Raw genomic sequence first — 17,085 nt, 5'->3', positions numbered from 1 at the left:
CCTTCCGTGAGCCTTAAGATACATACATAAAAAAATAAGCTGAATTGGTCGAGTCATTCTCGAGTTATGCGTTTAGCACCATTCATTTTTATTTATATAGATTATTAAATCTCGTAACTCATTAATCTAAGAAAATCATAACATGGAACAAATTAGAGCCATTTTTTTTTTCACAAACCCACTTCGAAAATTCAATATAAACCAATCGACACGTCATCGAAATATAAACAATCTACATTCGATAATAGTGGGGATAGATTCTATTATTGTCGAGTAGACGTACCCCGTATATTTTTTGTTAATATATTCGGGTGTAGAGTGGTCGGTCGCACAGCTGCACCGCATCCGCCCGGCCACATCGTGCTTCAGTAAACACAAGTGCATCCTGACCTCAGAACAGTGAGTGCACTAGATGAGACGTAACACGTACCGCTAGTAATGTATAATACTAGTGTTCGGTCGCTGTATTACTTGCGTGGAAAAGGTTAATTACATCATAAAATGAAAATCAAAAACAACTTTATTCAAATCAAATAGGCTTCAAAAGCACTTTCGAATCCTAATTTTACAAATTAAAATTTTAAAGTGATTATTAGTGTTACAAGGGAAGCTACCCCTGATTCGGAATGTAGATTCTGCAGCGAAGAATCGGCAAGAAAATACTCTTTTGAAAATAACATATAAACTGTATTTTAGTACAAAATTAGTAAAATCCTGCATGATATTTATATGTGTTGAGCTGACAATTCGATATGAGAAAAGATATTTTTTTGTATCCCTAGGGAACTCTTTCATTTCCTGTAATACAAAATATCCCGTATATTGACGCATCATGTAAGCTATCTTCGTATTGAGTTTCAATAAAATCCAGTCTGCGGTTTCCGCATGACGTGTTGACAGATGAACAATTGTAGGATTTTTTGGTTTTTGTTATACGTATAATAATTGTAGGTAGGTACATAGAAATTAAAAGGGAAATAATTAGGTTAAACGTTTGATCAAACGTTTGATGTGTATTTATCGCGAATGTAAAAGTTTGCCAAACGAGGTCGAATATATTAAATTTTGATGAACGACAATTCTCTTTGATGACAAACCTGCGCCAAGTTGGACCTTCTAATTCAAACACATCAAAAGTTATGACGTCACAAATTACCAACTTCACTTTTAATGAAGGGGAAACATCGGGTTTTTCGAAAGTCATTTTATTTCAGTTTATGAATAAATTCGAATAATAAAAACGTAGCGAGAAAAATATTTTTCCGACTTTGTAAAATATTTGAAAAGTTTATTATTTTTGCGTACCTCCATTAAATATACATATTATATATAATAAATAGCCGCAGTCTGTGATTTTATCTGCGTAATTATCTATCCCTTGCATTTGAACTTTTTCGATTTCATAAGGACTTCGGAATGAGTGATAGTCTGTGTTATTTTGAATCTATATGTTTCATTATAATAAATTATAATAAATAATAAATTTATAAAAATTGCCTTTTTTATTTTAATCACACTCACTTTCGCAAAACTTGCTGCGATAAGTCGCCCAAGTTTGCAACTTCGGCATCGCCGGAATATCGGGAGTTTAACAATGAGATTCATCGTAAGCCCCGTTAAGTAGAAGTGTTGGTAGTGGTCATCATAGCTTAAAAACTTATATTTTAAGTTACAGTTAAAAGGCAGCTTAAGATTACTTTTCATGTTTTGTTGTTAATTAATATTGTTTCAATCCCCATCGTAATATATGTAACATCACGACACACGTCTTTTCATAGGTATACGGTACTTTTTCACTTTGCCTGGCAAATTAAAGTAACAGTTACTCACAAATTATCGCAGTCTCTTAACCTTATACAAAGTATAACTCTCAAGTAACGCAACAAGTCACAGACGCTTAAAGCATGCCCTTTGTATCCATATACTTGTATACCGAAAATTCGTATTAGTATCTTAGCTCTTAAAGCTTAGGTAATAAGAGCCATGGAACACTACATGTTTACGAAGGGGGTGGAATCTCAGCCCCTCTGTAAATAATTACGTCTGCCCACTACGACGCCATGAGGGCGCATCCCCTAGCAGTTTTAAGCGTACCCTCGCTTTTATGTTTCCTTTGGCTTTTCGGGAGTTTCAGTGATAAAGAAGAGAATAGAAGTACCTTCGTTTCCTACTCGTTACTGAATGTCGATTTTTAATTGTGTGTGATTCGCGCTATATCTGTTTCGTAGCATGTATTAACTCGCTTTAATTTTTTAAATTGATTCAACTAATGCAGGATAGTATAATGTTACAATTTTATGTACCATTTTAGTTTTATGTTTACGTTGAAAGTGTAAAAAAAAAGTATAAAAAATATTAGAGCGAATGATCTCTTTCAAAAATTGTAAGTAATATTTTCTCATAGTGTGAATACACCTATGGATATGGCATTTACTATACGTAAATTCAAAATTTGCGAACCTCAAAGTAGTCCGATTTACGACTGTATATTTTTTTGAATATTGTTCACTTCTTCAGCAGTAATATTAAGTAGATACGAAATATACCCAGTACAATACTATTACGAAACGATTAGCAACCCTAACATAACCGTAGGTTCGAAATACTCTCAGTTTGTGGATCACCTTTGCCTTACCTCTCATTAGTTGAAATAAACGCGTATAGCTTACGAAATGTGCTCACTGGGTCGAAATGAACCTCGCCAGAAAATGTAATACAAGTTTTCGAGGTTAGTATCGAATGAGATGAAATAAATTCCAATCTAACCAAAGTACTACACCTATATGCATATAGGTAATATACCTACTATAAATCTATTCATCATATCAGATTATATTCGCTTAAAATCTAAATAGTTTGCTGTAGGAGTTGCATATTTATTTACCTAGTTAACTAATTATTATTTTTTTGTATTACGCAGAAAGGTTATCCCACTAAAATTATAAATGTAAAATGTTTTAGGTAGAGATAGGTGATTATTAGTCTTAGATGCAAAATCCTGATCAATAAAAACTAACGGTCTTATTCATAAAAAGTTATGGAACACCTAAAGTGTTCTATAAGCTCGCTATAAGAACATTGGCAAAAAATTGTATTCATAACAGCATTATAACACTAAACAGTTCTATAAACCTATCACAAAGTTATAGAGGACAGGACCCTACTATAACAGTACTATAAGATGCAAGATGGCCGAACTCACAACAGCTGATTAATAAGAAACTAGCGTTTGACACACAAATTGTTTGTCAATGTTATTTTGTAAAGTTTTTGTTGTAATAAATAAATAACTTTAAAAATTGCATTATTAAAAATGCAAGCTTTACACAGCTTAGATGTCATTGAAACTATTTAACTTGAAAATAGCACGCGTCGAAGAAAAGTGTACAAAAGCAGGAGTGATCCGTTTTCTTTGAACGAGGAAGACTTTCGGAAGCGTTATCGCTTTAAGAAATCTACTGCAACATATATAATTAACTTAGTACGTGATGATCTCAACTTAGATAGAAGAGGTTCTGGTACATCACCTGAAATCTAAGTTTTAACGGCAATAAGATGTTGGGGTCGTCGAGAGGTAAGTTTTTACAATCTGAACAACATATTATGTTACAAAATCATAAACGAAATTATTGTAGGTACGACATGAATCCTTGTGTAAATCCTATATTGCCATTACAGGTTCAAGAAGACGCTGGAGACCACCATGGATTGTCGCAAGCAACCACCAGTCGGATTTGTACCCGAGTTGCACGTGCACTTGCACGACACTCAGCTTCAAGACAAATTGCACGACGACCGTTGGTTTGAAACCACTTGACATTCCGTAAATAAAATATGCCAAAATATGCTTTTAAGCCGTAATATTGACTATGATCACACGTATTTGGTCAATCGATACATGATCGATACACGTTATCTGTGGTCGATTCAGTAAGTTCGTCAAGTTTTTTTTGCGAACTTCACAGTAATGGCAACATTTTTGCTTATAGACGCTTATTAGTTAAAGACGGTTTATATAACTGTTATGAATAGACAATTTTATCGAACGTTTTATAAGCTTATCGAGCATTTTAACTAATGAACGTTATAATCGTTCTATAAGCTTTTTTTATGAATAAGGCTGTAAAAATCTAGAATTACACCTAATAAACTACATTTTATACCAAAATTCTGAATATGACACTACGTAGAAAAAACAGCGATGATAACTATTAGGCTAACAAAAATATTACTGTGTCAAAAATAACGAAGCGATGTGAGCAGAGTAGTAGCTATAGAACTCGAGTTAAACTCACCGTGACATAAGTATTTAAATCTCATATCACACCAAAATCATAAGGATGAAAATGGGTATTGTTACGTAAAATAGTATTCCTTTGACCTTATTAATATAAAAATCTTGTTATTGTCATTTAAGTGAGATAAAATGGTACCGAAGTATTTTTGTTAATACAAATTTCAAAAAGATTCGGTCAAGTATACTCAAACTCGTGTATCGAAGCAGAATGAGGTCGCATCTAGTATTCATGTATACATGAAAACATAAATAACTATCAGGAAATACAAGAAAATAACATCCGGACTAGCAATAACGTTATAAAACGATAAAGTTGAGGCTGTGACAAATGGCATCGAGTTTATTACGATTCCCTTAACGACCTTCGAATAAACAACAGTCAGAAACAGTCCCAGCAGCGCAAATAAATAAAATTGTCCTCACAAAAGTTTTTTCATGTCCTTTTGAGAAATTAATTACGTAAAGTACGTAGCATTGTAAGTGATCTTTAATTTTTGTTCTTTATCAATCTTTGGATCTCATCATCATTTAAAAACCTAATTATTTGCCGCTGCTTGTAAAAATATGTAATATTCGTTTCCGAACTCTAAAGCTGATATTAAAGGTCGTAGTTTCGTCATTTCTGTTTTTTTTTTTTTGAGTATCCACTACCTCTTAGAGACAAAACTGTAAATCAAAAATTGTATATATAAGAGAGTCTGGAAATTCTGTCATTTTCTCGAAAATGAAGAAGGAGGCTTATACCCAGCAGTAGGATGTTAGTGTAGCCATACAAATTCTCCCTCTCTTTCTTGTTGTTTGAATTATAATTACATTCACATAATCATCAAGATAAGATTGATATCAACGTGTGCAATTATACAGTAACCCATGTTCGAATTGCATTAAGTTTTATCGTACGAATATTAACACAGTCTTAACAGTTTCTTAGGTGTAAACTTATATTGAATTTGCACTCTGAGTTCACACGATGGAACACAGACCTTTGTACTCACTCGGAAGCGGCTAGTGAATTCTCTTTTTGTTGCAAGATATAGGTCAAAAGCTACCCGACGTAAAGTTATTTATTACTGACTGCGGACCTTTCCTTTTGGATACATTTCATGTATTGTTACTTCACTTGCTTAATTTTGGTGATTAATGAGTATGGGTTAACTTTATTTATATTTTCAACTTTAATTGAAATTTAATGTATTGATAACGTTAACGACCAATTATAAATATGGCAATAAAATGCATTAATATCAATAATTTTCATATAATTTTCTTTAATACAAGTAATATGTTACAGAATTTCAAATAACTTTATGTAACATTTTATTGTAGGTCGGATATTGTATAGTCTACGTGTACTATAACGTCGATTATTCTTTACTGTGCATATATACACATGGCTTAGAATGTGAGATAGTTTTAGAATTTTAAACAATAGTTAGGTGGCAGCTACATGAAAACATTTCTGTCAAGGGTAGTAGTAATTCACACGGTGGAGTAACGTGTATCTGTATGTGAAGGCTTTAAGGGTATAAATCTTCATTCTACGGTAGGATATAAATATTTTATGTATTGCTATATTGCTGTTCGGACCGGAATGTTTTTGTCCTGACATATATGATACGAATTCAAAGTTGATACTTTTATATTCTTCACTTGGAAAGCAGGATAATTAGTTTTGTAAGACACTAAGTTTAATTCAACAACTAAGCTTATACAAATCAACCCATCAATAATGTAATTTTTTTAATACTTTATACGCTATTGTAGGTACAACAAATGTCAATTTATCTGAATTAGACAGCATTCCTCCAGATCTGAGTTTGGGATCTAACCGCAACAAGTGCTGCATAATTCCGCAGGTAGCGTGTCCTGTAATTTTGGTAATGGCCACTGGGGGCGTACCGAGCGCAGATAAGCGAGATAGCACTGACGACCGTCGGTCCTCTGAATTCCGTAGCTGAACCCAAGGGAGGGGACATTCCAAACTCCATGGAAAACACCCTCCGCGGCTATTTATATTACGTCTAATGCCAGCTGCCTACATCCAATACTAACTAAATTTGGGCGGTTTTGTTCTCATTAGCGATACCTGAACGTTACGTGTTTGTTTGTGAAAGTCCTATTAGTGTCGTAATGGCCGAAACCGCTTTGAATTAATGCTCGCGATGTCCGATTGGTATTGTAATTTTCCAATTATCTGTAACTTTACCAATTAAACACCCATGAATTTTCGTGCTGACGTCGTGTTTGTTTTAGGTCTGATAAAAGCTAGATCTGCCAGTTTTTCTTTTTTTGTTTGTTCAATAAACACAGACTCAAAATACTTAAAACACTCAAAAGCAAAGACTTTTCAATTTTCGTTTTAACAATATGATTTGGAATGTATATTCTGTTTCGAAGAACGGCTAGAAAAGTTACTTCTTTCAAAACCGGTAAATATTACCACAACAATATAATTTCAAACGTGCGTCCTGCATGAAAACTAGCGTTACTATACTTTTTATTAGTTATTGAATAATAGTTACGAGTATGCTTTGACTATTAAATATTTTCAATACTAATACACATAATAAAGACGCTTTTGTTGCCGGACAACGATTTGTATATATTGAGGGAAAATTTAGAATAATTAACGCAATGTCATATTATTAATGTATTTTTGTTTTCAGCTTACATATTTAATAAAATTTCCTTAATAACAAAAATCAGTTACGTTATCACGGAGCTTCTACAGAGCGACCTGCACAAGATAATCGTGTCGCCCCAACACCTCTCCGCCGACCACATCAAAGTCTTCCTCTATCAAATACTCAGAGGTTTGTTTAATATTTCATTATACTGGAATGCTTTTGAAATATGGCTTATGGGGGCGCAGGGAAATTCGTGTAAGTGGATGTAAGGCAAGGTTCAATTTTCACTTATAAGTTTCATAACGTTCCTGATATAAGCCGTATTTAGTTTGGTATATAGTGTGACATAAATGATGTGAGCCGTGAAACACGGTCGCGGGTTGAAATACTGACCGATTAGTTTTGTTATTCTATTTTTTTTTGTGGAACTTCTTTCAAATCGTTGTGATTTGAAAGTCGATGAAACGAAAATACGTCACCATAAAGAACGAACATAAATGTATAGGAGTGAATGATATAGAATACATTACACAGTATTTTATATTGTCGATGAAAAAAATATTTCGTAGGCTACTTTAGGAGTTTCACTTCTGTTGTGAGTCAATTGCACACACACACACACACTTTTTATTTTAATTCAACGTGTGTCAATAGTGACGAAATGTTCATATTTCGAAACTTATTTTGAATATTTTGACATGTGTATTTGACAACCCGCAGTGGAGAAGCAAGGTGGACTAAGCTCCAACCCTTCTACTTTATGAAGGGCAAGGGTTGGAGCTTACTGTATTATGAGGCGTGATAGGCTTAGTACTGCAGCGGACTATTTACAGGCAGTTACAAATGTAACTATATACATACACATAGTTCTTTCAATTTTTACCCGACTTCCAAAACAGGAAGAGGTTCTTCATTTGATTATATTGTTTTGTGTATACGTCAGAACCTTTGACTATGTGGACCGATATCTTGTCTTGTGGTTCCAATTAAATTTGATCGAGATCTGATCTCTATTTTTAAATTGTCTTTGATAACGCGTGTTATATAATTGACTATTTTTTTGTCTACCTACGTCGCATTACTTGTCGATCGTCAAAGTCCGTTATTTTACGTTGCTAGTAAACACAATTATTTTTAATCAGATCATTCCTTAATGAAAAATACCTAATTGATTTTTGTTTTATCATTTTTAATCTATAAATATTTTGTGTGTTATTAAAGATGAAAACGAGGGCGTTGATAAAATTAATTAAAATTCATCAAATTAATTTAATTAAATTCCATAGTACTTAAGCAAATTGAATTTGGTTATAAATAGTCTAAAATTTGTACGCATAATTTATAAAAAGGGATTTCGTTCTTGCCAATGGTCGTGTTATTTTCCATTGGAGAATACAAAGAGTGGAGCTAGCTCGTTGTTTTGAGTTCAACGTCTATAAATTCAAGTTTAAAACAAACCAGCTCCCGAGAGTACGGCGGCCATGACCAGGATACTCGTAAAGTCAAAGCAACTAGCTCTATACCGGCTTTTTCCATTTCCACCTGGCTTAAATCAATTAAAACTACTAAGAGCTCAAACTTTTCGACTACGTTCAATGTAGAAACTTAACGGTCGGTATTTTTGCAATTTAGATTTTTAATTCTCCTTTTTCGTGATTTCAATTCTTATCTTTAGCACTTTTCAAGAAATTATTATGCCTTTCCGTCACTAGATTTCATGTTATTAATTCTTGCAATTATTCCTGTGATGGCAAGAGATTTCCCTCGAGTGAAACGCGCGAAGGGAATCCAGAAAAATGCTATCGTTAAGCTTCCGACGCTCGGAGTTTAATTAAAAAGTTTATAGTTGCCTTAGTGGTCTCGGCTCAAGTAAAAGGATAGGCGTCCTTTGACAACGTTCGTTCTACTGTCTAACAGTTACGTGCCAACATTTCTTTGCTAAAAAATGTGATTTAGAAGACAGTATACATTTTACAAAACATTGTACTCTCTATGACCGTTTGCAAACTACGATAAATGATAATAATTGGGATATTTTTATCAACAAATCAACATTAGAATAAAATCTATTTAAAATTAAGGATCGCAGTTATAAAAGAAACCTTTTAAAAGAGATTTATGATAGGAGTACTAAGTTTTGTAACTGTTTTCAGTAATATGATTAGATAAATTACGTAAGTTAATGCCCAAGCCTTTAAAAATATTTACAATTTGTGCTAATTTTTGCTATAGTAAACAAGTAAAATTATGTGCTATAATAAAAAAAAATACATGGATCGACAAAGAATTTTTTACTAAGAAATTAATGTTTGAAAGAACTGTATTAAAAGAAGTGTCATCATAATCTTCTAATATATAAAATTCTCGTGTCGCGGTGTTTGTAATTAAACTCCTCCGAAACGGCTTGACCGATTTTCATGAAATTTTGTGTGCATATCGGGTAGATCTGAGAATCGAACAACATCTATTTTTCATACCCCTAAGCTAATAGGGGGGGGGGGGGGGGTTAAGAGGGTTAATAAAATATAATGAAATTTTGTGTGCATATCGGGTAGGTCTGAGAATCGGTTGAGAAGGTAAATAAAATATATGGCAAAACAACGTTTGCGGGGTCATCTAGTTAACAATTGAAACAATAACAATAATATATGTTTGTGCACGCACTGAACACTTCCGTTGATCGTTTTGGTCTCGATGAAGGCGATCTAGGTACAACTACGTAGGTATGCTAATGTCGCTCGTTCGATATTAATAATGTATGTGCTGTCCGTTCAGTCGCCGTAAGCCGTTTCTCCACCGGTGACTTCGTCTATATAATATTCAGGCACGGACAAGATATGTTGATCCTTGAATCTCTAACGTACATTTAATTTATCTCAACTGTTAGCTTTGTGTCGTTAACATATAGTCAATATCTTATAGACTAAAATTTATACACAATTCAAATAAATATCGTATTGTTACGATATATATATATATATATATATATATATATATATATATATATATATATATTTGGATTTCGCAATAAAATAATGACGCGTTAGTGATATTTTAATTGGTCGTTTTAACAAAAGTTTGTAATTTCGAAATTTTTAAATAAGGCCATTTAAAAAGGCTTAATTAATATTGTTTATCCAACGAAACGAGGAGATATAATCGCAAAACCTGCGCGGCGGTAACGAGCGAAATTATGGAAATGCGGCGCGGCTGGCGCCCCGGTCTTTTGCGGCTCGTATGTTGCTAACGTTATTTATTCGTTTGATTTTTTCGCCCAGGAAATCTCTACGCGATCCTCGGTAAAGCTACTAGGGTTTTATTGTGATAAATTGGCAAGGCTTGCTATATAACTTATCATGTCTAACCAAAGTAAATTTAATATATGTATCAATTACGTCTTGGTCTATAACTGGAATATAAAATGACGGACTGGTTTTCTATGTGGGATCTAATTTATTGCAAAACAAAAATACGATTTTCGTTTATAAGTAAATCTTAATCAAACAGAATGCCTATATAGAAGCCGGGTTGTCTTAACGGATTTTTGTATATTTTTGCCGGCAAAGTTAAAAAGTCGAGTGTTGTACAGAATATATATTAAAAAACAAATAAATAAAATTTGAGTGTCTGTTTGTAATATTAAAATAACCGATTTTTACTAAATGCATAATTATAGATAATAGATCTCTACACGGTACATATACCAAAATAACATTTAAAAATTTTTGTCTGTCTGTCTGTCTGTCTATTGTGTTTAATCTCTGAAACGGCTTGATCGATTTTGACGAGACTTACACTGGCAGATAGCTGATGTATTAAAAAATAAAAAAGCAACCAATTGACAAACATATACACAAATGCATCTCATTGTAAACCATTTGAACATTTTCAAATGGAATTCAGTTTAAGGTTGATTTTAATATTCAACACTACCGACAAAAAAATCTGAATGAATATTTAAATTGCATAAATATTTTTACATTGTATTCAAAACGTTAAGGAATCGTAATGAATAGAATGAACTAACTGATATCATAGTCGGCAAATATATTTTGATCATTCGCTATAGTATTAAATTTTCTAGGCATAGTTTGTAGTGAATTTACAATAGTACAATAATTTTACTTAACTTAAACTTTATTTCGGCATTCTGTGAATTCCACTATAAAATACCGGAATACAGATAGCTTGTAACGGAAACCTCTCTATATAGGACCTGTTTCATCTGCTGACGTTAACGCTACTTGACAGATAACAGTACATATCCAATGGATAAAAGTATATGATATATTATTCTTATTTTCATCATCGAATTCCACTATATATACGGCATTTATTATATTCGCTATATCATTACATAATATAAAACAATATAAAACACATAATACAACATATGACATAAATAAAATTAATTAAACATTACATAATATAAAACACATGAGTTCACTCCATTTTTGGCGCGAACTTGTGGAGGTCTATTGTCCAGCAGTGGACTATATTAGGCTAAAGTGATGAGTGATGAATATAAAACAAAGTCGTTTCCCGCTGACTGTATGCTTAGATCTTTTAAACAACGCAACGGATTTTTATGCGGTTTTCTTTAGTAAATAGAGTGGTTCCAGAGGAAGGTTTTTATGTATAATACATGCATAATATAGTAGAGGAACACTATAGTTTTGCAACCGTGCGAAGCTGGGGTGGGTCGCTAGTATACTATATTCGCTATTCGCAATTGTGAATCTATAAGTTGTAATTGCCTAATTGAGGCAAAATAACTCCTAATCATCTATTAATATCTCCTGATGGTAAAATCTATTCGTAACTTATGTGCTGGATAAACTATATCCATGACCTGTGAAACAGGCTCATAATCTACTAAAAGGCTTCAAATTACAGTAATATAATTTTGGCCTCATCGTACTCGGTTAAAATGAAAACCGAGGTACGCTTCCTACACACGGCTCTCGCTAATGGAATTTGCTACTAGAAGACGCCAGATTTGTCGGAACGATAAATATGACGTGTTATATAAGTTACATAAGACGTCGAGTGAGATCGGAATACGATTTATATACTTTATTTACCAAACTACTTGTTCTTACAGAAATTCTTTTTGATGTATAATTACTATTTTTTCTACAAAATAATTATGACCGGCCTTTTTTAGCCGACTTAAAAAAAAGAAGAGGTTACTAAATTAGACCGTATATATATATATATATATGGGGATAACTTGTCGTTTATGAACCGATTTTGATAGTTCTTTTTTTGTTGGAAAGGAAATATCTCCAGTGTGGTACCATGGAATCCCAGAGAAATCGAAGGAAACCCTCGAAAATCGTAGTGACGACTAGTGCGTTTGTTAATTTTATTGTCAACTTACGTTGTATTACTTGTCTACGTAATTGAAGTCGGTTTTTTTTCGTTTGCGAGCAAACACAATTATTCAAACATTTTTTTTTATATAACTCGGCAACAAGCCTACGGCTCACCTGATTGTAAGCTATTACTGTAGCTTATAGACGCTTGCAACACCAGAAGCATCGCAAGCGCGTTGTCGACCCTATCCCCAATTCCCCCCAGGAAATCTCCTTACTCACCAACAGGAACACAACACTGCTTAAAAGCAGTATTATTTAGCTGTGATCTTCTGTAAGGCCATGTTTTGAGCAGGAAATTTCCTGCTATGCACTAACTACCTCAGTTTACACGCTTTATACGTTATGTTTATCATATAGGGGATTAATTAAATAATTGACTTCAGATTAAGGTCCTGTTTCACCGGTTACTGTTAAAGTTATCTGATGTATGATCCAATAAATAGTGTTTATAATGTTTATCTTTTTCATCATCGAATACCAATTTATGATATTTTTATACGCAATTTTAAATCAAAAATTATAGTTTATTGTTTGGGATGAAACAGGACCCATTGAACTATTTTACGTTTGTTAGATAAAGCCTATTAGTAGCTTTTATGTTATTAACTTGATCAACCAACGGTTAAACAGGACCTACTTAACATTTTTTTTATTTGCGAATACTAGCTCTAAATTCGTTTAATTCTGTTGTATCATATTTGTATTATAGTATATTTTAAAATTAACACAAATAATTTTTATTACTTCGTTAAAAATTTAACTAAAATAATATTCAAGTAGGTATACCTAATTCTCTGTGATTGACATTCATGTAGGTAGGTAGGTATGTATTAATCTCCCGCGTTTTGCTAAATCCCTCCTGACGGGCTTACGTTCCGGATATTTCACTGGACACGTGGCTCATTGCGAAATGAGTGGTGTCATGAGTGATGTATTGTTTTATTTATGTAATTAGTAAAATTTAAGTAAAATAGGTAATATAAAATTTTTATCAATATTATAATATTCATTATTTAGGAAATTTCATGTGTGTACAGTCTAACTAATGCCATGTAGTAATCTAAACTAATTGTTACTTTTGCTATGCTAACTATTTGCTTAACTATTTTGTTGTTTTTGTGCTATAACGGTTCTGTCGAGTCGAGTAGTGTTTTATCACACAAACAACCCTTTGAAATCAAAACCAATGAAAAAAAAAAAACACAAATATAACTATAGATCTAATGTACGATACTAAAGGAACTAAAATTCGTTTTGAACAACTATATTTTTGGAATTAATTTATTGTTAGCTGTGCAAGAAAAAGCTGTTAATCACGTTTAATAACAATACAAAAATACAAGTTAAAATCTAAGCAAATCTCAGAATGTTTTTAAAGACGAAAAGGTAACAGGAACATCACGGAACAACTGTAAAACGTTCCATTTCGGAACGGTCAGCCTAACGGATCCTGATGCAGGGCGTTAATTGTGAAAGCCGGTGTTCATCCTCGCCGTGCGAGCGTACGCGCAAGCGTTATTGTTTGCTAGTAAGCGCGTGAACAAACATAACACCCAGAAACCGTTATACCTTGTGTTGCACTCCTTTGATTGCTGTTTTTTTAAATGTTTTTTTTTTCTTTCTATAATAACTAAAACTATTTCTTTGGTTTCTTTTTTGAAGATTTGGTATCGTTGTAAGAACATAAGATATAAAATTTTCTTTAAGTTATAGAACTAACGTTCAGTCCGGTTTTACATGGATGCCAATTACAATACGGCTATATTCACATTGGCGCAGAGTCGAGTTACGTTATTGATTTGCACGTTATAGAATATTGAACTTTATGTGGATTTCTTAAAGTTAAAATTTAACTTATCATTTTTTTTACACGCGTCATTCGGTCGCAGTTACACATTAAATGCCAATATCACCGTAGTTAGGACGACAAGGGTAAGGGCTAATGACGAACAAAGATGACAAAAGATATTTAATGAAAACGTTCATATGCTTGCATATTACAGTAAGTTATTAATATTATAATAAATATATAAATTTAAATTTCGGGTAAAACGTAAGGGTGCTTGCTAATTTAACGCTTTAAGAAGCTTCAATTTGCAGATCTAAATGTACTGGTTTGCCGTTAAGGTTTTTGATAACCAAAACTTATACTATTTAATTTTCTCTGTCAAACCTAAATAAAAATAATAATTGCATATATATATATATATTTTTTTTTATCAAAACTAACGAAAACACGCTCACTTTCATTTAAAATACAACAGGAACCGTATCAAATTGCTTAGTTTCGAAAATTAGACAGACTTATAAATATCTTTTGAAATACGCGATAGGAATATTACTCGTAAATAGGGATAATTATGTTAATATTATTTATTTAGATCGACAACGTTTATGTCGTTTCCTTTTTTTACGTTTTCAATTAAATTACCTTTTATGACAATAATACCGCAAAAACATCTAACGATAATCATTATATTTAATGTAATAAGTCCATTAATGCTTAATTTATATTTCAACCGAGGAGTAATAAAAGTAAATAAGGTAAAAGTTTTAAATAGTGTAATTAACATGACGTTGGTCGTAGTCAAATGAGTTCAGAGCATTGTCCCCGCAAGGAGCGAGGACTACTGGTCGTCGCGGTCGGGTGAGCGCGTACGACGACCTGTGCTCAACTGTTGGAAGTTCTGCTAGAGTTTTATTATATAAAGTAATGCTGTTGTTTGTGAGACAGGTCAAATAACTGATGATGAGCTAATTAAAATTACTGACAATTAACCAAATTTTTGTCATATAATGTAATGTTTTTAAGAAATTATCTTTAGCAATATGCTGTCCTTATAGTTTACAGGTACAAAGTAAAATATATACAATTGTATTAAAGATGTCCCGTTTTTCAACTCAATTAAAAAGGTAATAAATATGGAGGAATATGTCAGTAGCAGTTATTTTGACTTTGTTATATAATTATACTAGCAGTGTAGGAATACAAGATTTTATCATATATCAAGAACGTAATGGTCTCTGTCAATTAAGTCGGATTTTCAATTTTAACAGACAACTCAAAACTGTACTCTCGCACGGAAATATATGCATTCGCAACGATGTTCATATAATGCAACGTACCGCGGATCGCACGTCCCGTTAGTCTAATCGTCAGCATTAATATGGAATTTGACTGATGTAAAATATAGACTTCTATTAAAGTACATATCCACAAGCTAATGCTTCAAGGTGTGAGTCACACTGCAATGAAAGAACGGTATACTCGACAAGATCGTGCCCTTTGTTTAATGATATTCGAATAAGCTATAGGTAATGAAAACAATGTTTTCCTTTCGTCTCGAATTAGATTACCTAAAAGGCTAAAAAGTACTATGAAATTTGGTTTCTGCTGGTATTTTATTCAAAACTGCGTTTCATCAGACTAGTGTTTTCGTACTAAATTTCTACTAAATAAGGAGTTTGACGTCGGATACACGAAAATATTACACCCTTTGGGAAATTAAACTCGAGAGGTGGTGAGGTGTCGTTAATTTGATTTGACGTAGCATTCTACCCGCTTTGTACGGTTCAGCAGAGACGTGTTTTGCGTTCCTACGGGATGGCAGATGTTCTGTCGCTCCGCCCACCGTTATAAAACCGCAAACTTATTCATATTCAAAGAAAATTCACAATAAAATCTGGATATTAACACTGCAAATTCATCTTCCTGGTGAAAAGTTGCCAAAAATAACACAATGTCTTTCGTTTTCTCTATTTTAAATTGTAATCGCAATTTTTACGATATCACATTTTCTTAGACCAGATACAGTTTATCACAGACTAGATAAGAAACATAAACGCGGCCGTTAAAATGAATCTACGTTCGTCGCGTTTAAAATTTATGATACGAAAATCTGGCGCGCCGGTCGGAAAGAGCCGGCATATATCCTTGCACGAGAATTTTTCTTACATGTGCTCTCGGGAAAAACTGCTCGTGTAACTGCAGGGAACTGTAGCTGTCTTCCTCGGTACATTTGGTATCTAGTATTAGTCCCCCGAGAGCGGATCGATCCAGTTTTCGGGTATTACGGAATTGGGTTTTTATTAAATCCGACTCGGTACGGACTTGAAGCAGTTTTTAGCGGATTCGACGTCATCTAAATCATGATTACAACTAAAAAGAATAACGGCGTTTATGAAACGTGTCAATATTCAATAACCTTGTTTTTGTTTTACAAGACAATTGTTATTATAACACTGTTGGAGAACAAGGCGTCACGAATTGTTAATACAAGATTATTACCAAGCTACTTATTGTAGCTTCGTTTTGTTTGTTTTTAATTAAGAAGCGAAATGTATTACTTATAATATTTTAGAGAAACTCAGGCAGTTATAAGGACTTACTGAATAAATAAAAGATATAATTGCTAAATGTGTTGTTAAGCGCTAAATTCGAGAACAGCTAGACCGATTCCAGTCGATCTTTCCGATACTTCATAATCATAATGCAACGATTATGTCAACTCCACGCGTTTGACAGTTTACAAGATAGTTCGTCGTCTATCTGGTCAGATAATCTATTTATGTATACTAGCTGAACCCGCAAACGTTGTTTTGCCATATATGTTATTAACCTCCTTATTCCCCGTCCCCCTTATAACTTAGGGGTATGAAAAATAGATGTTGACCGATTCTCAGACCTACCCGATATGCACACAAAATTTCATAAAAATCGGTCCAGCCGTATCGGAGGAGTATTGTAACTAACATTGTGACACGAAAATTTTATATATAA

General features: G+C 33.1%; 1 protein-coding gene across 3 annotated transcripts in view; it reads left to right on the top strand.

The window, feature by feature from the left end:
- The window catches only part of LOC123653413 (serine/threonine-protein kinase NLK), a 161,900-nt gene that overhangs the window by 127,290 nt on the left and 17,525 nt on the right, over positions 1 to 17,085 (top strand). For all 3 annotated transcript variants that reach the window (XM_045589406.1, XM_045589404.1, XM_045589405.1), the window contains exon 4: positions 7,004 to 7,110. In XM_045589406.1, coding sequence (XP_045445362.1) covers positions 7,004 to 7,110 — 107 coding nt within the window. The remainder of the gene's footprint in view (positions 1 to 7,003; positions 7,111 to 17,085) is intronic.

This window comes from Melitaea cinxia, chromosome 5 (genome assembly GCF_905220565.1).
Source record: "Melitaea cinxia chromosome 5, ilMelCinx1.1, whole genome shotgun sequence".
NCBI lineage: Eukaryota > Metazoa > Arthropoda > Insecta > Lepidoptera > Nymphalidae > Melitaea > Melitaea cinxia.
The sequence above is the reverse complement of the archived record's forward strand: the minus strand, read 5'-3'. Positions and strand labels throughout refer to the sequence as shown.